At 39.5% G+C, this 26,100-nt stretch overlaps 1 protein-coding gene across 1 annotated transcript in view; it reads left to right on the plus strand.

Moving 5' to 3' along the window:
* Positions 1-569: 569 nt before the first annotated feature.
* The window catches only part of FHDC1 (FH2 domain containing 1), a 32,468-nt gene continuing 6,937 nt past the window's right edge, over positions 570-26,100 (plus strand). The window contains exons 1-10 of the mRNA XM_010200910.2: positions 570-1,068; positions 7,839-7,900; positions 8,472-8,574; positions 16,810-16,895; positions 16,982-17,082; positions 19,764-19,834; positions 19,937-20,044; positions 20,972-21,042; positions 23,466-23,583; positions 25,797-25,961. Of these exons, the coding sequence (XP_010199212.2) occupies positions 577-1,068; positions 7,839-7,900; positions 8,472-8,574; positions 16,810-16,895; positions 16,982-17,082; positions 19,764-19,834; positions 19,937-20,044; positions 20,972-21,042; positions 23,466-23,583; positions 25,797-25,961 (1,377 nt within the window). The 5' untranslated portion in view covers positions 570-576. The remainder of the gene's footprint in view (positions 1,069-7,838; positions 7,901-8,471; positions 8,575-16,809; positions 16,896-16,981; positions 17,083-19,763; positions 19,835-19,936; positions 20,045-20,971; positions 21,043-23,465; positions 23,584-25,796; positions 25,962-26,100) is intronic.

Consider the following 26,100-nt stretch of genomic DNA (forward strand, 5'->3'; position numbering starts at 1 on the left):
GGATTTGTTGGTCCAGTTAATCCAGTACCATATCTAGTACTTATATTTTCTAACTCTTTATAATCACCTTAAAAAAACCCTGAAATTAGGAGTGGAATAATATTTGTTTGTTCTAATAATTTGAGGTAAATATATTCTCTTAGAAAATTGCACTGAAGTGAGATTAATAGGTGGTTTCAGGGTCTACTGTGGGCCGTATAAAAGGTATTCTTATTTTTATATGTGTTCTTCAAATACACGAGACTATTTGAAGTTTTGGTGGAGATAGATTTTATACAATTGTCCTGGGAAACATTTCTGATTCACTACATTTCCCTTCTGGATTAAAATCTTGATAGCTGCTACACTGTAATTGAGTTTCTTTTCTGTGTGAGGCCCAATATCCAGTCTCTCCAATCAGAGTCTCCCTATTGTCCTTTGTTGTAGGTTGCGGAGATGGTACAGTCTCCTCGCGTGTTGCTGCTGCTGACAGACTAGAGTTGAAGGGAGCACGATACGAGTGGCTGCTGCACCCACCATTCAATGTTTCAAACCGACCCAAGGAAGTAACACTCTCCTCTTTGGAGAGGCCGTAAAATGCATGTTATGAATTGTCTCTCCTTGGTCAATGATAAAGAAAATGGGGCTATTCCAGTTGCAATGGGATTAATGAATGAGGATACGACGACAGCATCTCAACTTCCTCAACCTGCAACATCTCCGCCCCCACCACCATGTCCCCTCACAGGGGCACCCCCAGCCCCTCCACTGCCCCCGGGGATTCCGCCCCCACCACCTCCACCACCGCTTCCTCCTCCGCTGCCTGGGCCAAACCTACCTCTGCCTCCGCAGCTGGTAAACGGGCATGACAACCATGGCAAAAAAAAACGGATGCGGAGCTTTTTCTGGAAAACTATCCCTGAAGAACAAGTCCGCGGTAAAAACAATATCTGGACGATTGCTGCAAGACCGCAGTATCAGATTGATACAAAGACAATCGAGGAACTTTTTGGGCAGCAGGAAGAAACCAAGCCCCAGGACCTCCGAAATCGATCTTTAAAGTCTTCATTCAAAGAGAATAAAGAGGAGGTAAGAATTGAAGTAAAACCTCTCTTTTATATAATGCTGTAGGAATCAGTGTGAGTTCTGACTTGCCTTTGTCGCCTTCTCGGTCACATTTCATCCTTTTGGCAAATTTGTCTTGATTTGAAAGAGAAGAGAGGATAAACTCTTTGTTAGTGGCACCCATGTTTTTTTCTTAAAGAGCTAACAGTGGTTTATTATTTTAATTTGATAAGTGATGTGATTTGATCACCTGTTAAATATAAACATGCTGAAGGCATCTGTATTTACTCGTATGGGACAGCCCTTCAGTTTTCAGTGGGAAACATAGGTGTGCTGTAACTTTTCAGCTCTTTCACCGTGTTTGTTGTGCAAACAAATGTTCTACGTGTCTATATGCACCAAGCAGGAGGGAAAAGAATCCTATTGCAAGGGTTAATGCTGCTTTTGATGTCCTAGAGATGTCAGGAACTACCAGTATGACGGTGAGGAAATAAAACATAGTATAGTGATTAAGGAAATTTGTTGTTTAATTGAGATCATTTTAAAGTTTCCAGTTTCATAAGTTGCTTTCCTGCTAGTGGAAGCTTTGTTTCATCTACTCTGCTTTTCCTGGAGCTAAAATAACCTTCCAAGAAGGTCCAAAGCTTGTTACTGGTTTCTGTTCTGGTATTGAGAAGGCATATACCTAGTAATATATCAAGTACTTTCAGGTTCAAACACTCTCTAGTGAACTGATAAGTAGCTTTTCTAGTTCTTAAATCCTGATTTACTGACAGCCTGAAGAGAATTGTCTCAAGTGATCTTTCTGTGCAGTAATTGGAGGGTTGAGATGCAAATTTAATCACTGCTGTTCGGTTAGCTTGTAGACGAAATAGGGAGGGCACAGGGTTAAGAAGTGTAACAATGTGTCAGCTTTTAGCGAGAATTTAGGGACTTGAAGCTGGTGGTGTCTTGCAGGATTCAGGAGATGTCAAAATAAAATCAGCAGGGACAAGTTGAGAAACCCATGTCCTGAGAGCGTGTGTATTGTACATAGGCTAAAATAAGGGATTTAAGACAGGCACATGTGTGGCAGACTCGGACACCCTGACATTTGGAAGGAGTAATTGTCAGAGGCCATTGTCAGAGGTAGTCATCAACCTGTGTGTGCTGTTTTCAGGCTGTGTTCATCTTTGAATCAGGATTGCAGTGAATGGACTTCCTGTACTTCATACAGATGTACACAGCTTCAGCCCTGTGTGTTTCCTCAGAAGCTCCCTTTTTCAGGACTTCAGTGTCGTGAAGATGTAGTTACAGTAAAATGATAAGTTTCATAAACTAAATGTGACCCTTAGTATACAGTAGCCAGAACAGAGAAAAAAAACCCAGCCTGCTCCAGAACTCTCATGTTTTCATGTACAGCTTGAAACTCGAGGTGTCCTGGGGAGGTTAAGAGCAGTGTTAGAGGTTACAATTACAGACTTTCAAAGCAAAGGTTTCTCTAAAATACAGTGCCTTGGAAACGAAGACCTGCCTTGCTTCAAGTTAGGCGTCTTGTGCATCTGACTGGAGGGTGACACAGTGGTCCAGTGCACCTCTACATCTTGATGCAAGTCCTCTTGGTTCAGGCCTCCCACGGTGCCTTTGCACATGTCAGGTAGTGTGGCAACCGGGCTTGCCTCTGAGTTGTGCCACTTAAGTGACAAAATGTTCAACTCCGTTGCTAGGCTCTGTTGAGCGTGCCGCAGTAGCATGTCAGACAGTCGTGAGCAATTTCTCTGCGTTAATTGACTTTGCAGTACTAGCTGCTTAGCACGGAGGGAAGGGGATAATCCTTAAGAGCTGTGTGTTATCAGGAGTGCGGAAGCACAGACACGCAACAGCTCACATGCTTAATGTTACTACAGGCATCATTCAGCAAGAGTATGGAGGCTTGAGCCATAGCAATGTTTGTGATTTCCGTCATCGGTGCTGTCAGCTGCTGCTCGCATACTTTAATGTGTGATGGTTATCCTCAGTAGTACTTCCTAAGGAGACTGAAAGAAGCGGGAGGTAGCCTGAGGTATGCAGCATCCCTATGACCTTGTGGACAGCATGTTAACGTGAGGCTGAGGAAGCTGTAGTTCTGTTCCTGGATGTGTCACTGGCTTGGCAGAGGGAGGCGGGTCAAGACATTTGGTGTTTCAGTACCTCTGTTCTTTTTGTATAACTAAAATTGATTTTACAAAGTGCTTTATGGACTAGCAGTGAAAAATATTATTTTGAGTTTAAGTAGTGAAATTAGTTGGCATGGTATGTCAACAATGAATTTGCAAGAGAACTTCACGTGCATAAATTCAGGTATCACTTAGATCGAAATCTGAAAAAAACCACCAGGTGTCCAGAGTGCTGTACAAAAGTGCATAGCTGGAGGGACTCCTCTTTTGGCTTCCTGCAGTTCTTGGTGCAACATAGCTTCAGTGGAAGCAATGAAGAATGACTCTGCCAGTGCTGAGGGCACTCTGGCAGAGAGTGTGGTGAAGAGATTTCATACCTTGTCCAGAGATCACTGTTGATGATGAAATCATGAGCAGTTTTGGAAAAAGCTCTCTCTTAATGTAGGAGCCTATGACACTTCATATCCTTTTAATTCCTCAGTCACCAATTATTTGGACAAGGAATTTAGGTGCCCAACTCAGATTATTGAACTCCAGTTCTGGAGGCTTAGCACTAAACATCTAAGCATCTAAACATCTGAGCACTAAACATCATAACAGAAGTCTCTTTTGAGGTTTGAGTCAAACTCCTACAGCAAGTGCTTTCCTTTTTTGTAAACAATCCCTCACCAAACCCTTAGGAGATTAATTAACATGTTTCCTTGACTAAAGGCTTAATTTGCCTCATGGTTTCATATAATTTGAGCCTCTGAAAAAATAGAGGGTGTAGAGTTAAGTTTACACACCAATTCACTTTCCCCATCTTTTAGTGGTGTTATAGTGTGGCAAAACACAGACTCATCCGAGCTGTAGCTGGCCGGGCAACAGCAGGCTGAACAGCTTGTTGCCAGTCAAGGGAGATTGTCTTGTTTCTCCTTTGAACTGTCCCTCTGCTCCTGTCCCTCACCTCCCCCCATCTGTGCTCTGGCAGACATTGGACCCTCTGTAAACAGATTTAAGTAAGTAGCTCAGCAGAGTGCTGTTAGGGGTTTTCTTTTTGTTTGTTTGTTTTTGACTGGAGCAGCTTTCTGCTATTTTAAGAGAGTTTTGATGTCTTGCAAAAAAGGTGAACTGCAGAAGGAGCAAACAGGATGTCTCTTTCCCCCTCTCCTGTTTTGCTTCTGCTGGCCCCGGTGCTCAGTCCACCTTCTTGGGAGCTGATTCAGCCTGTTGATCTATCAGAGGACTAATACAGCAAAAACCCCAATGAGATGAGTATCATTGCCTGCCTAAGGGAAAGAGCAGGCTAGGAATGTGACGAGGGAGGGTGCCATGGAGTGGGACAACCCTGTAATAAGCAGCTAGGTTCACTCTGCCGTGCTGTGGAAGTGCACCTTTCCTCAGCCACTCCAGGCAGTGCATGTGGCTCTGAGAATAGAGGCTGAAATATTAAACTTGGCAGTGATGGTTAGTGTCTTGCAAAGTGAAGTGGAATCTTAAGCAGGCAGCTGTTTATATCCTTCCTAACCTCCCACACCAAGCCTGCACCACCAGGCTGTTCCACACTTGCTGCAGTTTGTAAACTGTATCCCACCGTGTGAAACCCCATTGTTCTTACCCAAAGAATATGATGTTTTGCTTTTACTAATCTGTCATAAATCCACTTTGTCATGTTCCTGTTCCTCATGGACAATCTCATGGCAAGAAACTCGCGTTGCATTTCTGCATTCGCTGCAAAGTCAGCGTTGATGTGGGGCTTTTTGTGTCTCCCTCTGAATATTTTGTGTTGATTGGAAATTTGCATCAGTGTTCAGGAATAGATTTCCTCTCCCCATTATCTCAACTTCACCACAGTACTCAAGCTAATTTTCCCCGTCCCGTAGTACATCTGAAACAGAGAATATTTCAGTGGTGAGTTACCATTTGTCAAAGTGATGCTGTTATTGTGCCACAGGATCTGTGCCTGCTGCAGGTTTCAGAAATATCCTGGTGATGAGTGAATCGGCTGTTCTTTCTTCAAAGATTGCAGTGTTTATGAAGGAGAGGTGACAAATGTGTGAGGCAGTAACACTTGCATTGGGTGTTGAAGGGCAGGTGTTGAGATGGTGCAAAGTACCTCAGAGAACTGTAGTATTTCCAGAGCAGGATAAACCGAAGTTTAATAGTTTTCTCTTCAGAAGAGCTAGAGATGAGAATGGAGAAAGCTCTCCTGAATTTAAATAAAGTAAATAATGAGAAACCATATGGACATTTTCTTTGTTACAGAGAATCCCAGTGAGGCTAAAGAAGTCTGTTCTCAATTCTTAATTACAGCCCAGTGTAACTTTGGAGTCGAAAAGTCCAAGAATATTACTGATGGAGGACACTTTAAACTCTTTTTAGGTGGTGAACATGCTGTGCTGGCACCAGTGCTGGAGGTGTATATGAATTAGAAGATAGGAGCAGACTGAGAGAATTTATATAAAAAAGCTGGGGTAATGTTTAAAAGGTAAAAAGCTCTAGCTGGATAGGAAGTCATATGCAGACAGCTTTCTGCAAGGACAAAAATCAAATGAAAGCTCAGTGGGGAAGAAGAGTAGACATTACAAATAGATATCAAGGCTGAGACTGTAAATTTAATATGCATCTGAATGTGAGATGTTTAAACACTTCAGATAGTCTTGAAGTGGACGCTAAGAAAAGAGTGACCAAAACCTGACCCGTGTGTTTTGATTGTGTGCTTGAGTGAGAAATGAGAGAAAAATTAGGGTACAGTCATACGCAGAGCAAGAAGTATGTATACGATTCTTGTATTTAAGAACAGCTATGACATTCTTATGTTGTGCTGATAAGGCAAATAAAGGTCTTTATGTACCAATCTATTGTTTTTTTTGAAGGTGGTTTTTAAAAAAAACCTCTCTAGCTTGTTCTGAGGTCGTACTGTAAAACTGAGTTGTGCCTTGGAAACGAAAAGTTTACCCAGATGATGATCAGTCTTACTGTAACATTTACTGCCTGTGATGGAAAATAATGTGTGCAGAAGGTTAACTGTGAGTACGCTTTTAAAAAACCCCGACAGACCAAAAACCAAATCACGATGGCAAAGCTTTTTGGCTTAAGCTAGTCCAGAGAAACCAGAGAATTAGGAGTGACCAGAGCAATTGGAGGCTAGAGTTGCAGTTCCAGAGGTCAGTGAGAGGTCCCTGCAGTAAAACATTTGAAAAAGATTAGATGCTGCAGGGGGGGAGGTAGTTGAACCTGTCCTATGTTAAGGGGTTTTCCCCTAATGATCTCTTGGGGCCTGTCAACTCCTCAGATAACAGGAGAATAAACCACAATCTGTCCTCTTATCTATGCGTATGCTAAAACTGAAGGGCTTTGGGCTATCAGTCACCTCATTAAAACTAACAGGCTGATATTTCCTGTTTTCTAGTCTTTGCTGGTTTCAGAAGAAATTCCAAAGTTTCAGAAAACTTTTAAATTTTATTTGTTCTTTTTCAGCAGATGAGGAGGCTGTCGTATGGCTGTATTAATAGGTCATTAATCATACCTGTGTTTTCACTGTCACCAGCTGACTGCAGGCTAATAGTATAGTTATTTCATAGTTATAATATTTCATAGTTATAATATTTCATAGTTATAATATTTCATAGTTATGAAATTCATAACTATGCCAGCATTGCATCTCTATATATATTTCTAATTTGTGCAGTGTCACAGAGGTCAAGACACCTTTCCAGTTGTCAAAACCTCAAATATCATGTGAGTCCAACAGCAGTCTTGAACATCTGTCTGTAATTAATTGTTTCATTTTAGTAGCTGGGTGTCACTGTTAATGTGAAGTAATTCTCTCATCCCTGTAAATCTCATGACTTTTGTAGCTGTTATCACTGAAATAGCTGTGGTAAAATTTTAACTTTAAGGACATGATTTACTAAAACAGGGAAACATCCAAGGATTGAACTCAGATGCCATTACAGAAGGAAAAACTAGCATTAAAAAAGAATTCATTGTAAAATAAAACTGTTAAAAAGTTGGGGTTTTTTTTCTGCTTAACCTCCAGAATTGTACACATAAGGTGATATATCAAAACAACTTAAAATCTAAAGCTGGAGAGACTATTATTTTATTATGTGTTTCTGTTTGCTTCCAGATAAAGCATACAGATTTGAGCATTATCTGTCTCAAGTTTTGGTTCAAGATTCACATACTTACCTTCTTGTGGACCAATGTGGCTGTTAGTTTGTGTGAATGAAATGAGTACTGCATCCTGACTTCTGCTTAGAAAACCCATCTTTACTGTTGTTACAAAACCTCTAAAATACATCAATTTTGAAGTGCAGTGCCACATATTACATGATAAGCAGCATTTTGTAGTTGCAATGTTATGAAATAAGCAGGAAGAATTATTTTACTTTGTAGTGAAGTCGAGCTTGCCTTGATTCTATAAATCTTGCTATGGGGTTTTTTTCTGCTTCTCTTGGAAACAGGTGTTGTGGATGTGTTGTGTGTTTCCCTGGTAAAAACTCGTTTGGCCATATGTGATGGTGGTCAATAGGAAATGATGCTGTATATTCATTTGGCTTGTGATTTGGTGGCAAGTGTAAATAATTATATGTAGCAATTGAAGAAATTATGCCTGCATTATGTGCTATTTTCTTAGGTATTGGTAGATTAATCTCTTTTGTTCTTTTTTCTCAGGTTGCCATTTTGGATGCAAAAAGAAGTATGAACATTGGGATAATTCTCAAACAGTTCAAAAAGTAAGCTTTAATTTGTCCATGCAGCCTAGTGCAAGCTATAGATGTATGAAATTCTTTGTAGTCCTCATCAAATGTATATTGTGCTCTGTTCCTGGTGGAGTTTATGGTTTGACACAGGTCTGTAAGAAGTAACTACATTTCGTAATTTGGTTTTCGTTTAACTCTGAGTGCTGTTATGACTTAGCACCAAACATTTAGTTCATTACTGTTAAACATTTGAAGCGAGGTTTTTTTTCCAAGTATAGTTAAGGGAAGTCCTTATATCTCCTGTAATACTGCATGAGAGCTACTGATCTTCTTCTTTATGAAGAATTGATAGGAAAGGGTGAGGTGAGGAATTTGGTTTTGGCTTTTTTTTTTTCAGAGCAAGATGCTTCAGTGCTATCTTTATTCAGTGATAGCCCTTCACTAAAGGCATCACTGAAAGTGGTATCAGAACAATGCTGCTGTGAACACTTACACATAACCTCATTCTAATTCCTTTGAGTAGCCCAGGCATATTTCTTTTAAATGTGTGTAACTATTCAACCTGCAAGTGTTAGAAATGTGTATGCTCAATTGTTTTTTCAAGGCCTGCTGAATCCATCATTGAAGATATTTGTCATGGAAGAAGTGAGCCCTATGGTTCTCAACTGCTGCGTGAATTTCTTAAATTATTACCAGAAGCAGAGGAGGTAAATAATGCTTTTACGTGGAACTTACTTTTTTGTAAAGTTCTGCTGCCTGGGATTCCAACATAAAGGTCCGTAAAAGAGGAATCCCAAAGCCTTCCTGAGGCCACGGGATAGGAAGACACTGAGTGTGAAGATTTTAACCTTCATTTGGCATATGGCATTAAGGTTACTGTGTAGTCATTTACTTCCCATCAAGTAGCTTCCCCTACCTTTAAGGTACTTCTTAATGAAAGTTGTAATCAGGTATTTTTGTTTCTGTTATGTCCCATTTGTCCCATAAACATTTTATCAAGACCTGAAACCCTCCTGTGTGCAGATAACTGCTCTGGAGAGGGATAGAAAACTCAGAATCCAAATATATCCTAATGCAAACAAATGAAGTTTCTCCTCTTTGGCACCTGCCTCATGCTTTCCCATTGCAATGCCTGCAAGTTGAATATTGGTAGCCCTGTGCTGCCGTCTCCTCCTTTCTAGTTTGCTGGCTGCTTGGTGCATCTGGGATCTGCCTGCTCCCGGGCCATTGGGTTCCAACAGGGCAGAAAGGTTGCATCACTGTGAAGCACCTGTTGAGTTTGCTAACTTGGTTTAGTGCTCCAAAGTAGACATGTTAGAAGGCACATTTAGCAGCAGCACCTTCTGTGGTGTTCCTGTGCTCATTATTTGATGAACATGCAAGTGCCACTGTCTCCCCTCCCAGTCCCAACCTTCAAGTGCATTCACAAGATTAAAGAGGTGAAACTTCATCGACTGATTTTGGGAGCCCTGTTTAATGATGCACAGTTCCTTGTCTGCTCATGTGTTTGCTCTGACCCATTTGTATGTACTTGAGAGAAATGTATACCACAAACTTGACAAAATTAGCATTAGAATTGCTTGAGTGCTTCACATCAAAGTGGTGGCTGCAGCCTGGGAAATAGCTAGTTAAAGTCCACATACAGCTCAACCTCAACTAACATGCTTTACCACTTCAAGGTCATACTGTCAAGGTACTTTGTTTCCTCTGTGCAGCAGCAGCAAATCTTAGATCCAGTCAATCAGCAAAACACATTGTATTATTTTTATGTCAAATATATAACCCTAAATTGCACTACTTTTGCAGGGAGTCTTGTAAAAACTGTGTTACATTGTTATATTTTATTCTTATATTTGAGGGACTATTAATAAGTTGAAATGTAATTAGTCTGGAAAAAGAAGGGATGGTAGTTCAGAGAGCTCAAAACTATTCCCCTTGTCTGTTTGAATTTCAGTACATATTCCTGTATCTAAACAGAATTTATCTCCTTCCTCTGGAGGAGTCAGAGGGAAACAGTGAAGTACTAACTTAAAAGAAAGTGGCTCCTAATTACTTTATATATATTCAGTAAATTAGACTGGGAAAAAACGGTATTTTTTCTTCTTTTTCTGGTTTAGATTTTCATTGTTACTTTGTAACAAGTAGAAAACCTTTCAAATAGTGTACGCCTCTGTGGTATCAATATTGTAATTCATGTAGAATTGTAGGTTGTTGAGTTTTTGTCTGCAGTACTCAGCTAGATGCTTTAGATACCCAGTAGATGCTGCTTATAGTGAAAAAGTATATTTATTTCCTAGTAGATTATTTAACAGCAGACTGGACCCAGCCAGAGCACTTAAGAAATGTTTTTAAGGTGCTTGAGAAATCAGTAGAAGGGATTTATGTAGTGCAAAGGAAGATTAGAAGTTAAGGCGCATTAGACATTAGATCTGTTGCTGTTCCCAAGGGAAGGCTTCCACACTTCATACAGTCTTATTGCTTACTATCATTCTTCCCATAATTGTTTATTTTCTTGGGAGTTTTCCCTGGGAGAGCTGGGGTAGGGAGACAAGACAAGGAGAAAATCCTGAGTATGAGGAACTGGTGGTCATGCTGGTATGGGAAAGTGTTTCAGTGCCTTCATGTCCTCACGCTTTAAATGTCCAAAGAATAACTGGGCCCAGTAACTCATTTACTACCGTGGCTTCTAAAATTTTAGTGTAGTCAATTAAAAACATTTGTTTTATTTGGGACCTTCAGGGCTTTTGTTCCTCACCTTTTTTAGCATTTTCCCCCCCTAAATGTATGTTCATTGTTCTCCTTGCATGTCCCCTACTTTTTTTTTTTTTAAGTTTAGTTTCTGTCTCCTGTCTGAATACCTACCTTCTAGAATAGTGATTCACCATTTGCTAAGAGGAAGCTGTCAGAACTATATGGCCCCTCTCCACACACAAATAATCCAAAATCACTAGAGATATCAGATGAAGTGATGTAACTTGTTCTGCTGTTCCCTATTCTATGTAATAGTCCCTAATTTATTTTTATTCTGGTTATTATCATTCGAGATAGCTTTGGCCAGGTGTCATCACACTGGACTGTCCCTGCAGAATGTTGCACCCGTCCTCAGCAAGGGCTCCCTGGGATTACCCTTAGATACTTCCCATTCTCCTAAAGACCTGCTTTGTTGTAGAGGTTGAGAATTACTGAGCAGACACTTAAGCAGTCAGGTGCTAAAAGGTTAGTTGTTACTCTGTTACCAGGGCTAACTGGCTTGATGTTGTCCATGGACTTTCGCAGTTCCTCTTTGGATATTCTTCTTTTCAGCAGCTCTGGCATTTGCAGTCATATGTCCCAGTAGCACAGTTGTCTTGCAGGCTGGAATGAGAGCCAACTATCCCCTGCCAGGCATGTGCTCCACCTGAATAACTGTGTTTGGAGCCATCTTCTACTTTTGCTTCTATGCAGTGTCATAAATGCTTAACCTGTAAAAGAAAAAGGGCAAGAGAGGAACATCATTCCTGCTCATAGCTGGGCAGGAATGGGCATAGAAAGGGCAACTCTGCACTGTCACATTTCTTGATTATTTTTTTTTTATCAACAACGTAGTGTGAAGAAACACTGGCTTTATGCTTCAGTCTATCTGATCTAGAAATATTGTGATACACCGTCGTGTTACCTGAGTGTTCCCTTGATCACCAGTTTGATGTGACACATTTTAAACCATTTCAGTCTGAATTATCTCAGGCACCCCATGGACATTCCATCATCTTTGAGATGGAACAGCTTCTTGAAAACATAGGCTGAGTACTCAGGCTAACAAATACGTTAAACATCTGCTGTATTTTATTCTTTCTTTTTTCAGTGTTGTAGTGTGACAGCACGGTTTACATGCAGAAATAAGTGTCAGTAGTAGTAATTCTCTAGCTGTTTCCTATGAAAAAATCTCAAAGGCTATGAAAGACGTTGGGAGTTTTGTGTATAAGTGACAAATACTCTTTCCTGGATGTTACTGTCAAACTGAATAAGATCATCATTGAAATACTGGCACTGCTGTGAAGTCTCTTGTCAAACTCAAAAAGTTCGGATATTTTCAGATGTTTGATTTGAAAGAACTTGACAAGTTCTTGGAGCTGGCAAACTGGAGCTTTCTGCAAAGTTCCACTCAAGTCTTTTTTGTTCAGGGCTGTGGGTGTGGCACCAGCCCAACCATCAGACCAGGAAAAGGTATAAAAATTCTCAGTAGGTTAACACTTGAGATAAGATCACTGTTTTTGTGTAAGCCTCATTAGAAGTTCTGTTGTTTCTACCTTACTGTGGTTAGCAGTTCTTTAGGAGTAAGAAATGCCTATTTGGAATCTCCTCTGCTTCTTCCCTTTTGCAGCTCATGTTTGGGTTTTTTTTTTTTCCAGAGAGCCTTTGTCTTGACTGAAGCAGTAGCGTTCTCTACTGTATCTCTTCTAAACTAGCTGTTTAATGATATCCTGATAAATAGCCTGACAGCTGTCATTTACTGGCATCCTGACCAAAGCAGCTTTTAGCTGCTTTTATGTGCACATCATTATAGTCTTCAGCAGGCCCAGACTGGTACAAGTTGAGAGAGTCCAGTGTTTTAACAAGCTAGAATAGCCAGAATTTGTACTTTAAATATATACAGAAGAGAGCATATCGTACTGCTGATCAGCTCACCCACACACATGCACACCCAGGTTATCAACGCAATGTCTTAACTTCCTTTATAATGTCTCAAGCCTGGCCTTTGCTCATACATTCTGTTTTAAAACCCCAGTCATCTGTCACTTGCTTTACTGGAATTGTTTCTATCTGTCAGCTCTACCCTTTTCAAACCGTGACTGTCGTTAACTGCCCCCTCCTTTCCTCTGCTAGTGCTGTGTATGGATGACCATCCTTCACAGCTTTCATCTCCTGCTTCCTTTTTGGCTCCTTATGGTAGCTGCAGGTTTTTGTCCTTTTTATCATTTACTGATAGATATTTGCCACTGCCCAAGCAGTGCCCCGTGGTGCCTTCCCAGCTAATAACACATTAGCTTCTTTCCCATGTGCTTTTGTGATGTCTTTTGGGCTTTTGGTACTTTTTTTAACTCTCTTGCTTTAGTGCCCTGAATGTTTGCAATGGTATGGAAATAATAATTATAAAGCTAACCAAACGAACCTAAATAAACAACAACAAAAAACCCTGCACAACTCAAAAAACCCAGAAAAAATATTTACTCTTCTGGACTTATTGCACTTGGCTTTATTTATTTATTTGTAACATAGGGAATATTTAGTTTATTTGATCAGAATGCAGGGAAGTATTTTGTTACAAGCATATATGAGAATGCGTGGTGTGTTGATTTATACTCTTTTTTTTTTTTCAAAGATCTTGCATGGGAGTGCAACGTGCCTGTTTTATACCATCTAGTAAAATCTCACTAATTGTGCCTATTAGTAGCTCAAAAATGACTGAAAATGTGAGTGGCAGGAATGCAGTAGCTTTCATGTGCTTGCAATAGGCAGATCTACTCCAATTGTTCACAAATTGAGTCAAAGATCAGGCTTCCTCTTGTTTCATAACTGTTCTTAAAATGGAGCAAATTACATATGTGAGAACCTTCTGTATCTAAAATCTGATTTAGTGTGCATGGGCGTACATGGGCAGTGCAAATGCATATTCCATATACAAATATAATGAAAAATTAAATTAGCAGCTCTGTGCCCAATTTGAGTAACACATAACTGAGCATACAAGGTAATTGTGCTCTCTTGCATTTACACGTTACACTGCTGTATCTTGGTATGTAGCTGCATATGGTTGTGGAAGGGTTTTGCTATGACTGAAGAGCATAACAAACAGTTCTTGTCAAGGCCAGAACTGGTAGTGTTATTGATTGAGATTTTAAAGTAAACTATATATTTTAGCTCTTTTGTGTTCTCAGACTAATTATAAACCTATCTACTATATCTGTTAACATAATTAATAGCAAACGTTGGCAATCCCCTTAGTTTCTTTGCAGTGCCTGGCTGCATTTGGTATTTGAATTTGACCCCCAGTTCTACAAGCCATCGTATAATCTTGATTCTCTTTGGGAAAACTTGGACAACATGGCTACAGAGAGAAGAGGCTTTTGAGCAACCTCCCTTGGAATGTGTAGAGCAGTCATCTCAAATGTGTTTCAGTAATTTTAGCTTTGGGCATCAGAAGCTGTTCTTTTAGTTATAAGTAGTGTCAGTTAAATAAAATGTACTATTTTTTTCTGCTTCATGATGAGATAACTGATCTTTTTCTATTATGAAATTTATAGTAAAGGAGGAACACACAATAAATTGTTGTCCTATTTTTACCTTAGCTGTGCTTTCAGGCTACTTGCTGTTTTAAGGCCACGTTAAACGAGGATTTAGTCTCCCATGTCAAAAATCTATACCCGTCTGGAAAACCAGGCTATGCTGTACTGGATTCAGGGATTCAAGGACCTTAACTCTCTACTGTTTCTGGTTGTTCTGGTTTTTTGGGTTTTTTTTCCAAATGGATCACTATCTTCCACCTTGCTTCAGTTTTGGGCTTGTTGGGTGAGCTGTTTTGCTGCTTCTTATAAAGGTAGTTTTGGACATCTAAAACAAAGACAGTGGGGGTTAAGATGGCTGATGTGGGCTGTAAAGGTAGCACATCCTTCCTTGGTTTAACGCTGTTCACACAGGCAGTCTTTTGGGTTGCCTACTGACCAAGACTATTTTTATTGTGACATTCACACTGCAACTTACCCATCTGAAGGCAGCTTTGTCAATGTCTTCTCTTGTGTGTGTGTAGGAAAGTTAGTCCTCTGGATGAAATCTAGGATTTAGTACTCCCTTGTACCACTCCAGGCATTTTTCCTTATATAATAGGGTAGGAAAAAGATAATTTCATCAAGAATTTCATCAAAAGTGTGTTTAAACATAGTACAGGTCGCATGAATAAGTTAATATTCCTGTGAGAATCTCATGATCTCTTGTTCACTTTTTGTGCACTTAAATCTTAGAATTGCGTCTTCCCATATTTGCCTGTGGTTTATACAACATAACAAATGAGGTTGGAGAATTTGCCATTTTGTTGTTTAGGTTGTAGACGACTCTTTTTTGGCAGCTAGGTTAAAGAGTACTTGCAAAGATCAACTGAGATGGTAGGTGTCTGCCACCCCCTATTTCATGATTTAGGGAAAAAATGTTTATTTTGGTCTTGTTTCTTGCTCGTTTGACTCCTTACCAATATCAGGAATGTCAAGTCTGGTCTTTCCCGTTTTTCATTGTCAGAGTTCTTGAATGACTCTGTAAATTAGGAGTTTTCTTAGGCCTCAAAATAAAGACAGAGCTTTGTTGAGTATCTTAGGTGTAGTGTGGGAGGTGTTAAGAAATTTAGTTAGCCTGAATAAAAATTGGGGTTTTTATTAGAATCCTCTTTCTCCATCATAAGTTTTGAGGGGTTTTTTTTGTTTGACTGTGGGGTTTTTTTTCTCTCTTTCTTAATCTGCTCTCAACATTTCTTTAATGTGCTCTCAACATTTCTCTCAACATTTTCCACATCATAAAATGTGGAAAAGGAATGGGAAGAAACCAGAACAAAGCCGTTTCTTCTGCTAGTCCACAATTTATTTAAAATCCCCAGTGTAGCATAGCATATGTTGTCTTCTACTACAAATCAGTTACTTTTTTATTGTGAAAGCAGAAAAATAACGTAAATTATTACTTTGGAGCCTGGTGCTTTAAAAAAAAATCTGTGGCAATCTCACTAAAACTTGACAGCCCTGATGTGACTCTCCTCAGGATGGCTTAATATGCTGTCTAAAACTGAAGACTGTCTATGTAAATGTGATTGTGAATGGGCTTTAAGTGCAGTGGTATAAAAAAGAAGGAAGATGGACCGATGTGTAAATCAGTGCAAATATACAACTGATACTTGAATCTGTTGGTTGATGAAGAAACAGTGTAATTGAGAGCGAGCTTTGCTTTTGGACACAGCTTTTGTGCTGGAAGATGTGGATGAAATTCCAGTTACACTTGGACATATGTGCATGTATTTTCTAGGTCTTCTGTTTAAACAAATCGTAGCTATGTGGGCAGATCAGTGGCTTCCAGATCATGCAAATATATGGATTTTGGTGGAGCTGGGAAGGAAGATCGGCAAAATTAATGCAGTGATATTTCCTTTGCATGTAAATGGTGTCTTGAGGTACTGACAACAAATAACTTGAAGTGTAAGATTGCATTTATTTTGAAAATATTTCATATGAATGAAAAAGGAAAAGAAAAGCACCAAAGAGCATGAAGTTTACCCCTTAGCTGAGTTTTTGAGGAAATGGCTGAAGCAATTTTCTGGAAGAAGACCCCATAACTTAAACCTTATCTGCATTGTGCCAGAGAGGTCTAGGCAGTTCTATGCTGGAAATGCTAAATGCAGTTAGCTCAAAGCTCTGCCCAAGTTTATATCACAGTTGTTGAAGAGTTGAGGATCATTTTTCAGATCATTGCTTAAGCAGCTATTTCCTGAGCAAGCAGCTAGAGAACAGCAAATGGACCAGTTGGATAGAACAGAGCCAGTTCCCCAGGGGAAACTGGAACAGCAGTGTCCTGAACATAGTGATGACAACAATCATTGGTCAGAAATCAGAATGGTGAATGAGAAATCAGAAATCATTGGTCAAAAATCATTATTGCCAAGCAGAATGGTGACATCATATTTTTTTCACTGGGCTGTGTACTTAGATATTTGGAAGAAGAGTTACATTTCTAGTTTCTTTTTTTTGTGATTGGGATATGTTCAAATAACAGGAGCTTGGATGGTGAAGCTATTCAGTCAGTCCCTAAGTGGACTCTCTAATACCTCCTGTTAAATTTATTGCTTTCCAAGATGTTTCCTTCCAAAGTCAGGTTAATCTTGAACTTTGTTAAAATTATTTCCTAGTGTGGTTTCTTTTTTTTCTCTTTTGTAGGTAAAGAAATTAAAAGCCTTTGATGGAGATGTATCAAAACTGTCTCAAGCCGATTCCTTCATGTATTCACTAATCCAGGTGCCAAAGTAAGGAGATAGTAGGTTTATTCTGTTCACAATAAATGTTCTCTTTTGAGCTGTCAGTTCTAAACCTGTTTGTTTGTGTGCTCCAGCTATGCTCTTAGGATTGAAGCCATGGTGTTACAGAGGGTGTTCTCACCCTCATGTGCTTCTCTACAGGATGACATGAAAATTATAAGACGAGCAACAAAAGGTAATTAAGCATGTTGGGACATGCATAATACTCTTGTTTTTGTTAGAATGTTAATTAGTCTGCATTATGAAGACTAGAGCTTGAATTTCAGGTACCTTAGCTATTAAAAGGAAGCTAACTCCCCTCTGACAAATGCCATCAGGGTGTGCATGGTGAATCTTCGCTTCCAAAAATCAAAAATCTGGAGACTTTGGACACATTAGCAATGAGTTCATGAACAAAACTTACAAACTGTGTATCGAAAACTGACAGGAACAAAGGTGTCCATGGCCGAATTAGGGTAAATCGTGTTTTGAGTACAGTTTACTCATTCACACATCGCTGTGTCGTTGATGGAATGCGGTTGTTAGACCTTTCTGCACACTCATTCAGAGGTCCATAGAGAAAATCACTGTGGAGTTTTAGAAGTTCTCTACATGCAGTTGCCTTTTGAGGTGGCAGCATTGATGGTCTAAAACCTTTCTTGCAGAGACTTAGTAGTATCACTATTCCTTTTTTTTATGATTTTGTTCTCTGTGTTTCTCTACATTTCTCTTTCGTTCTCTGCATTTCACAAGTTTTGAAATGCTGCAGCTATCTGGTGACTTTTAATACGCAGGAAAATAGTTCGTTTCCTTATTTCAGTTAAACACTAATGCTGACCTTTCAAATGCCTTGAGTGTCCATTTGTCCTGTTCCTCAATTTGAAATTCCTGTTTCATGTTGGCACTGTTTTTTTTACAGGCTACTGGAACACTCTTTAGATTGCTTCTTGTGGTATAAAAAAGCACAGTAGTAAAAATATTCAACTACAGGCATCAACACTTTGGACAGTCATGTTTAGTGAAAAGAAAGGGAGAAAAGCCCAGTGCGTTTTTTTTCCCACCAGTGGGGATTAAACTAGTCCTTCTTGACTTGGGGGGGGAAAAAAAAGGTGCTTTAGCTTAGGCTGAGGTTTGAGTTTGGCCTTTTATTGGGATCTCTTTCAAATCATTATTCTTTGTGTTTTGAGCAACAGACATATGTGAGGGAAGATGTTATGTATAAAAGCAGCCACACCCCATTGTCCTTCACGTCCTTCACCCAGGACATCTGTGAACCGATGAAGTCATTCCCTCCAGAGCAGACGCTTTGGTCTCCAGCTCCTGCACCAAGCTGGTCATGCAAATCAGAATGCCTAAGCTTTTTGTTTTCAGTCCACTCCTGTGTTATGTACTCTTCTCCATTTGGTCTTTTCACTTCAGGGTTTGTTGATAGCCCGAAGTTGTTTTGGAATCATGTCTGCTTTTCTATTCCTATGTTTCTTTCCTTGTAATTAAGCTGAGAGAATATTTACTTAAATTCTAATGCTGATAATCACTTAGGGTTAGAATGGTCTAAATACCCTGATGGATTCTCATGTAGCCTGGAAATGGATGTATCTCCTAGTAGCACTGAGCAGGCTCTTACTATGCAAAGTCTTTAGAGTTGCCTTCTCCTCTTGGCCTTATGAAATTTGGCATTCTCTTTTGTATTCTTTCCCCTTTCTTCCTCCTTGCTTCCTCACCTGTAGCTTGTTAGAACTTACCTTTGATCTATGTTTATAAGCTAATACTGAAATGCAAAGGTACAAGGGCTGTCTGCTTCCAAAATGATAGATTAGTGTATTGTGTTGAGCAGTTAAATGCAGGGTAAATTACAGAATGTGAACATCGAAGCAAAATAGTTTTTAAAAATATTTACATTTCAATCAAAAGGATTCCACCTTCTATTCTGTTTATCAGTGTAAAATATAGTACCTTACATTGAAAACAGCTCTTGTTATTTCTCTTGCCAGATAGGCACTTGCAAATTTGGAGTTGTTTGGTTTGGTGTGCCACTTGTGTAGTGCTAATTCATTAACTCTTTGGAGTTCTAAATTTCTGTATCTTATTTCTAAGTTAATCGCTCTGATGACTTTTAAGCAGGTGTTTTGTGTTCATAAGTGTCTGGGTGAAAAGGTGTATGAATTCAGATGGAGAAGTGCATTTTGAAAAAAAAAAATAATGCAAATAAGTACAAAACAGGCTTCCATGATGGAAAAGCTTTAAAAGACAATTTTATTCTGTGTGACTCTCTGCATCTCACTGAATATAACTTCGTGCAAAATCGTCTTTGATGTGACTGAAGTAAAATAAATGCTGCTCTTAGTTGGAGATCATGCAGAAATAAAATCACAATTCATAGTGGGAATGGGATAAGCAAGTAAAATTTAAACATTACCTGTTACAGTTTCAGGCCTGATAGCTAAGTGTCCCCAAAAAAGAATAATTGTTCAAAAGTGCAGTTCGGCAGATGGCAAATGGATCCTGCAAGGTGCGGAACACTTGCCTCACACTGAGATTAGTAGTGGTGAGGATACTTAGCCACTTGCATGAGACGCTTTGCACATTGGCAAGATTAGGCCCCAAATGTCTTGTTAGCTGCTGGGAGTTGCCTTGGAAATATTATGTTTCCTAAACTAAGATCTGAACATCTACTTGAGGTTTGTCAACTGTGCTTGTGAATTAGAATTATACCGTACCCTTTTTTTTTTTAGCCCCACAGCCTTTTCAGTTTCTTGTAGTTTCCTGTTAAATAAAAATTTTGACCTTTAAAACCTTGAGATGAAGAGGAATTTCTACTGACTGTGTGTATTTGTAAACAAACAATCGTTAGACAGCAATTTTTATTGTTGCTTACAGAGTTAATGACTTGTGAGGAACTGCATTCCATATTGCACTTGGTCCTTCAGGCTGGGAATATTATGAATGCGGTAAGTGACATCCAAAATGGAGATGGCTGATTGACCAAACTTCCTTGTTAGTATTGCAGTCCATTGATGTCATGCCTCAGCTGTTTGCTCATTTCTTTTTAGGGAGGTTATGCTGGCAATGCTGTTGGATTTAAACTGTCTTCACTGCTCAAGCTGGCGGACACTAAAGCAAACAAACCTGGGATGAATCTGCTCCATTTTGTTGCTCTGGTACAGAAAACTATTTTGCTGATATAAGCAACTGCTACAACTGTAGAGCTATAGATAATAGACAATAGAAGGAGCAATGTGCCTCAGAAAAAAAAAAAAGCTTTTTTTGAGAGCTTAGGTCCTAATCTATACCTTTCTTCTCCTGCCACAACAATCATCAGTTTACCTGTGTCTAGTCATCCTATCCAGAAATCCATGGAAAACTCAAGACTTTTTTTATATCATGTAAAACCTTGCCTTTATCTCACCTCCTCATTGTAGCTTTTCTGTTATTATCTTGAATCCTTAAACTGTGGAAGGGGCTTATTTTGATAAAATATTCCTTCAATCTTCCCGTTGAATCTTTTGAGTGACATTTTTGATGGAGTTGCTGAGCTTTTTTCTCCCTTGGTGACTGACAAGTATTTTTAAAGCTTCTGCAGACTTTTTTTTTTCCAAGTTATTTTTCATTCTTTTCAAACTTCTTGATTTTAGAAGGGAGAGAATTGAAACATTTCTGTATGTGACTGATTATCTGCCATACAAGTTGGCTTAACAGATTTCCAGCCAGCTAACAATAGGGCTAGGGTATTACCTGATGTTTGTGTAGGAAACATCGTATCTGCTGGAACAATGGACGTCAGTAAATTGTTCTTTCCCTGACGTTCCCCATTAATATATGTGGCTTGTGTTCACTGGTAGAAACTGCTATTATTGTACACTGCACAATGGAAGCTGTCGTTTAAGGTTTCCAGTTCTGATCTCTGCCTCTCGTTAAGGGGTGTCCTCTGCTCAGTTGTGTTAGGATTGAGCAGGAAGAAGAACAGTGCGGGAGAGAAACCTTTAAGTGCTCTCCCAGAGGCTTTAGAACTAATGGACTTAGGGACCTTGAGATGGTGGTGGAATGTTAATGGATTGTGTGTTTTGGTTTTGCTCTGTTTGTTTCAGGAAGCTCAAAAGAAAGATGCTGCTCTTCTCAACTTTTCAGAAAAAATTAGAGATGTTCACGATGCTTCCAGGTTAGTCAAAACAAAACCAAGAACTTATGGTTAGACTATGACTTGGAATTTTCTTATTTGTGAGGCATTGAGGCTTATTCAGAGAAGTCTTGGCACAAAACCTGAGATCTTTACAAATGTTTACTATAGCTTTGAGGGTTTAATTTCCATTTTCTAGCAGAAGTATGCCTGCAATGTGCCTTCAGCTATGAGCTTTCTTCATGATATGATCTCCATAGGTTTTTGGTAGTTTTGTCTCTTGTCAAGTACATGTACGTGTATGTTACTTTTAAAGGATTGAACTAAAAGCATGTTGCTGTTTTCCCTTAAATCAATTTTTCTCTACCTTTGAGCAGGCTATGATACATTTCCAAATCCGGTACCAGGTACTGGTACTGACTCTGGCTTCTGTTAGATGCTCTTCGAATATTTGTTTCTCTGTTTCTGTCGTGGGTGGAAAATCTGAAGGATATGAGACTTTGTACTGTTTTCACCTTAAAGTCTCTAGCTGCATAATTTTAAACTGAACCTGATTTGTACAACTGTCCTTGTTTTTGTAAGACAATGTGAGCTAAAACCCAAAACTGGAAGCTAGCAATGCTAGAGTCCTGTCCTCAGTTTTGCTACTTCCTTACTCTTCAGCTTTGGGCAATCTCTTTATATTTTTTCTCCTAGCCGTAAAATGGATCCAATCCCTTAGATCTGGTGCAGGGTTAAGTAATGTTTGAAGTCTTCTGAGGAAAGGAGTGGCCATAGAGTTAATCAGAAAATTTTTGAGAGACCACCTGTGTGGCTCTCTGCCATCCAACCCACACACCTTTTTGGCAGTCTGCCATGTGGCCTTCTGGGGAATGTGGCTTCCCTCAGCATCCAAGCCCCTTGGCAAACAGCAGGGGAAAAGGCAGAATCCCAAATTTGGTTGAGGTTTTTTTTTTTCCTTAACCACTTTGTTCTTTGATCACATTTGTTAATGATGAAAATCTTCTGTTGTAAATCATGCTGAAATCTATCCAGGGAATGCACTGTGTACAGGAAAACGAACCAAAGCTAAATATGTGTCTCACCATTGGGCAGGAGGAAGATTTCTTAGAGACGACTGTCACAAGTTGCTCATAAGTCCTCCCAATTAGAGCATGTTAAAATAACTACCATTATCATAGAATCATAGAATGGTAGGGATTGGAAGACACCTTTAGAGATCGTCTAGTCCAACCCCCCTCCAGAAGGAGGTTTCCCTAGATCAGGTCACATATTATGTTCCTTTATTTTTTCTTGTCCTGTCTTCTCTACTTGTCGGCCATTCTCTTTCTCCTTCACAGGCAGAAAAATGTAGTCTGTATCTTCTACTGCTTTTTTTTTTATTTCCAAACACACCCATGATCTGCCCAGAACAGGGAACTAACCTTTGCAGTTGAAGTCAGCAGAAAAGCAGCAGCACACATCACGTTCACCACATGCCGACAAACATGCTGTTGCCATCCACTGCTATGTGCACTTCGATCGGTTTGCCACAAATTCTTCGGTTTTACTGTTTTAAAGTCATGCTGCTGGTGAAATGACCTTACTTAGGAGCACGTGTAGAGTTGTTTTTACCATTTTGGAAAATGTAGTGCTTCAATTCCTAGGCAGAGCTCAGTTCTTTTGTGAAGGGAATGCCATAGGTTTAGAAGCATTTAGCCTCAAAGTGACTGAGTGATCTGGATGGGAGCTCCCATTGTGTGGAATGTGGTGCTCTCAGGATAAAGCTTAAGTTACATCAAATCAGATCTCTTTCCTGTGGTCTTTGATTTTTGAGTTACCTCTTTACAGAAGCAGCTCTGCTGCTGGTATGGGGTAGAAGGATAAATAGTTCTACCAGCTGGGTTGAGACTGTGTAGGCTGCATCACTGTGGCTGCTTAGAATACTGTTAACAACCAATTTTGTGATGCCAAATGCTACTGCCGAAGTGGGTGGGCCTGTCTGACAATCCCTTGTGAGCTCCTTTTTAGTGTCCACTGCTGCACTCAAACAGTCATGTAATCAGCTGCACTGAGCAAATGATCCATCTGGAACCAAATTGGGTTTTTTTCCTTTTCCTAGGGTAATTTTCAACACAGAGATAGGGCTGGGCATCTAGAAAATGAGTGCTAGGTAGCACAGGTGCCAGGGAGAGAAAAGGAACACCTGGTCAGAGGCAGGGCAGTGTTACCCTTTCTCATGGTAAGGTTGGGTAGGACTGACTGGAGTTAATTGTGAAACCACACCCATGAGAGTCTTTTCAGGTTGCAAATAAGAGGAAATATGCTTATCTCTGTCTTAACTTTCTCTGGAAAGATTTCCTGAACAGGCAGGTCATGTGTTGTAGCCAGGTTGTGTTAAATATCCATTTTTGAAGCATAGGGTAGCTAACCTGTGGGCAATTCCTTCCCCCTCAATAAACATTCTCTGTATATGCTGTTTTTAGGTTGTCCATCGATAATATAGAAACAGAGCTCCACTCACTGTCTTTCAAGGCAAGATCTGTTAAAGAAAGCATTCGACGAGACCCAAAACTCTTTCACCAGATGGAAAGCTTTCTCCAGGTTTGTTGGATATCATTTATGTGAATGTGTTACTGTTGCCTGAATGCAGGAGCATTCCTCAGCTGCATGTAATTTGTGTGGACATGTTAATAAACAGAAGTGTTGTTTTAATATGTCTAACCTATCAGTTGTACAAAGGTGTTACAGCTACACACTGTTTATCAAGTAAGACTGTTGGAAGGACTGTGTTTTTACAGGGAGGGATACTGAGTGTACATTGCCCAGGGCTTGTTAAGCAAGCGTGTTTAATGCCTGTGAAATGACTGATGAAGATCAGTAGTTACAATATAAGACAGTTTGGATCAGTCATTGGTTTTGTGCTTCACAGCCGCCCAAAATGCGGAATGTGACAGTTTTATCTGAGGCCATGCTATACATTTGAATCCTGATTGTTGTGTGTCTTGAAGATATATTGTTAGAAGCTGGAAGGTTAAGGAACTGTTTTATTTTCTCTACTGATTTATCTTTAGCAGGCTGTATTATTCTAAACCATACCATTACTTCTGAGTAGGTTCTCCTTTTCTTTTTTAGTACTACAGTGGCTTTATAGATGTTGAATGTGTATAGCGCATAACTTTGAAACTGAGTTCTTGGTATTTTCTGAGTACATGGTGATGCCTGGAGAAATACATATTATACTTCAATTACGTGACTTTTCTGTTTCACACTGTGGATAATTATTAAAAATAAGAAAGCAGGTGTTGATCTGGAACTTAACCCACCCTGATTTTCAACTTGCAAATGTAGTTAATAGTCTCTGCAGTTTTTCAGGAGATGAGAAGTTGAAGAAGGGTGGGTTAAGACTGAAATACCTGTCCTCATTCACTCCGGATTGTTGGCTTTTATCCATTGCACCCAGACTCTTTAATGTTATGTTCTAACATGTTTGGGATTTTTAATTTTTTTTTTAATTTAATAGCTGGTTTTATGTAACACTACAACCTTGTTTAGGCCACATTCCAAAAGAAATGTGGGGAAAAAATCATTTTGCTAATGCATACCTTACATAAACGCTTCCGGTTTTTGTTTCTAAATTACAGGTGATAACCAAGCTGATTTAGAAGTCAGCTTTCATTATCTCATCCTCATGAATAAATTACTGAAATATGTGGGAGGGACTGATTTTCTGTGTATACTTTCATCAGTTGTCCAGTTTATCTTCAATCCAGCTTTTTATTGGGCTGCTTTTTTATTTTTTTAAGACTAACAAGTAAGATTTGTTTCTACCTTACTGGTGTAATTTGCCAAGTAACTTTCTGGCAGCAGAATTGGCTTCAACGGTCAGCAGAGCCTCCAGTTGCCCATTCCCACCCTGGTCCCGCAGTATCAAAAGTACTTACGGGATCATGAGTTAGCCAGTGTCAGAGAACAGATTTGTCTGAAGATTAACTTTTCTCCCCAAGTTACTTTTGCCACATGTGGCCTCAGATCTGAGGTTGTACAAGGATGGGACTGAATGGCTGGTGATGCAGATAGGGGAGACAGAAGAGCAACTGCTGTTAGTGACGTAAGCAGCTCTGCTGCTCAAAGGCTAACCACAGCTTTATTCTTTTCTCCCTGAATCCTTTTTCACTAATCTACTCCAACCCTGACTGTATAACTCTAACCAAAGTGCTAATTTAGGGCAGTTTTCTCAATGTCTTAAAAATGTACATATTTCCAGTGGTTCCTTACCTTTCTGGCACAAAAATCTTTTTTTGTTGGGATCTAGGGTCAACCTAGGAAGTAGCTTATTCTGTGATGTATATTCATGAATGTATCCAGACATTTTTTGGGGAAAAAATGGGGAAGAGGAAATAACCCACTTACACTGACTTCAGAGGTGCAGGAGAAATGGGAAAATAAAGCACGTGAAGCTTTCAAGGGGCTCTCAATTGGTCTGTCAGCATCCTAGTACAGTCTTTGATTTTAATCATCTAAAAATTTAAGTTCAAAGTTTGTTCAGGGGCTTTTGAACTTTTGCCTGATTTCTGTCCTAGTCACTAGAACTTATGTTTTGATTGATCCATTTTCACTGACCTTCCTTACTCACTTTGCTGAAATGACAAGTTTCATTTTGTTAGCAGGAGTTCTCATTCAAAGTGTTAATTTCCTGGGCTCTGTAACAAATCCTAGGTTGGAATGTGAATTTCATAAGTTCTTAATATATACATGACCTGTTGTTTATTTTAATTTGTCTTTCTGGTCCATGTCATATATGTTTTTTGCTACAGTTTGCTGTAAGACATCTGAAGGATCTCGAACACCAGAAACGAGAATTACAAAAGGAAGGAAATGCTCTCATCGACTTTTTCTGTGAAGACAAAGAAACTATGAAATTGGATGAATGCTTCCAGATCTTTAAGGAGTTCTGCATAAAGTTTGACAAGGCTGTTAAGGTAAGAGCAGCGAATGAGATGCTCATGCATTTGAAACAGAGATTGGCTCACATGAATGGAGTTGTTTTTTCTGCTTAAGGAACGTATTATATCATGTGGTCTTTGATGAATGACTACAGCAAACTGCTCTCTTATAGGC

The sequence above is a fragment of the Colius striatus genome, chromosome 3 (genome assembly GCF_028858725.1).
Source record: "Colius striatus isolate bColStr4 chromosome 3, bColStr4.1.hap1, whole genome shotgun sequence".
In the NCBI taxonomy this organism is placed as follows: domain Eukaryota; kingdom Metazoa; phylum Chordata; class Aves; order Coliiformes; family Coliidae; genus Colius; species Colius striatus.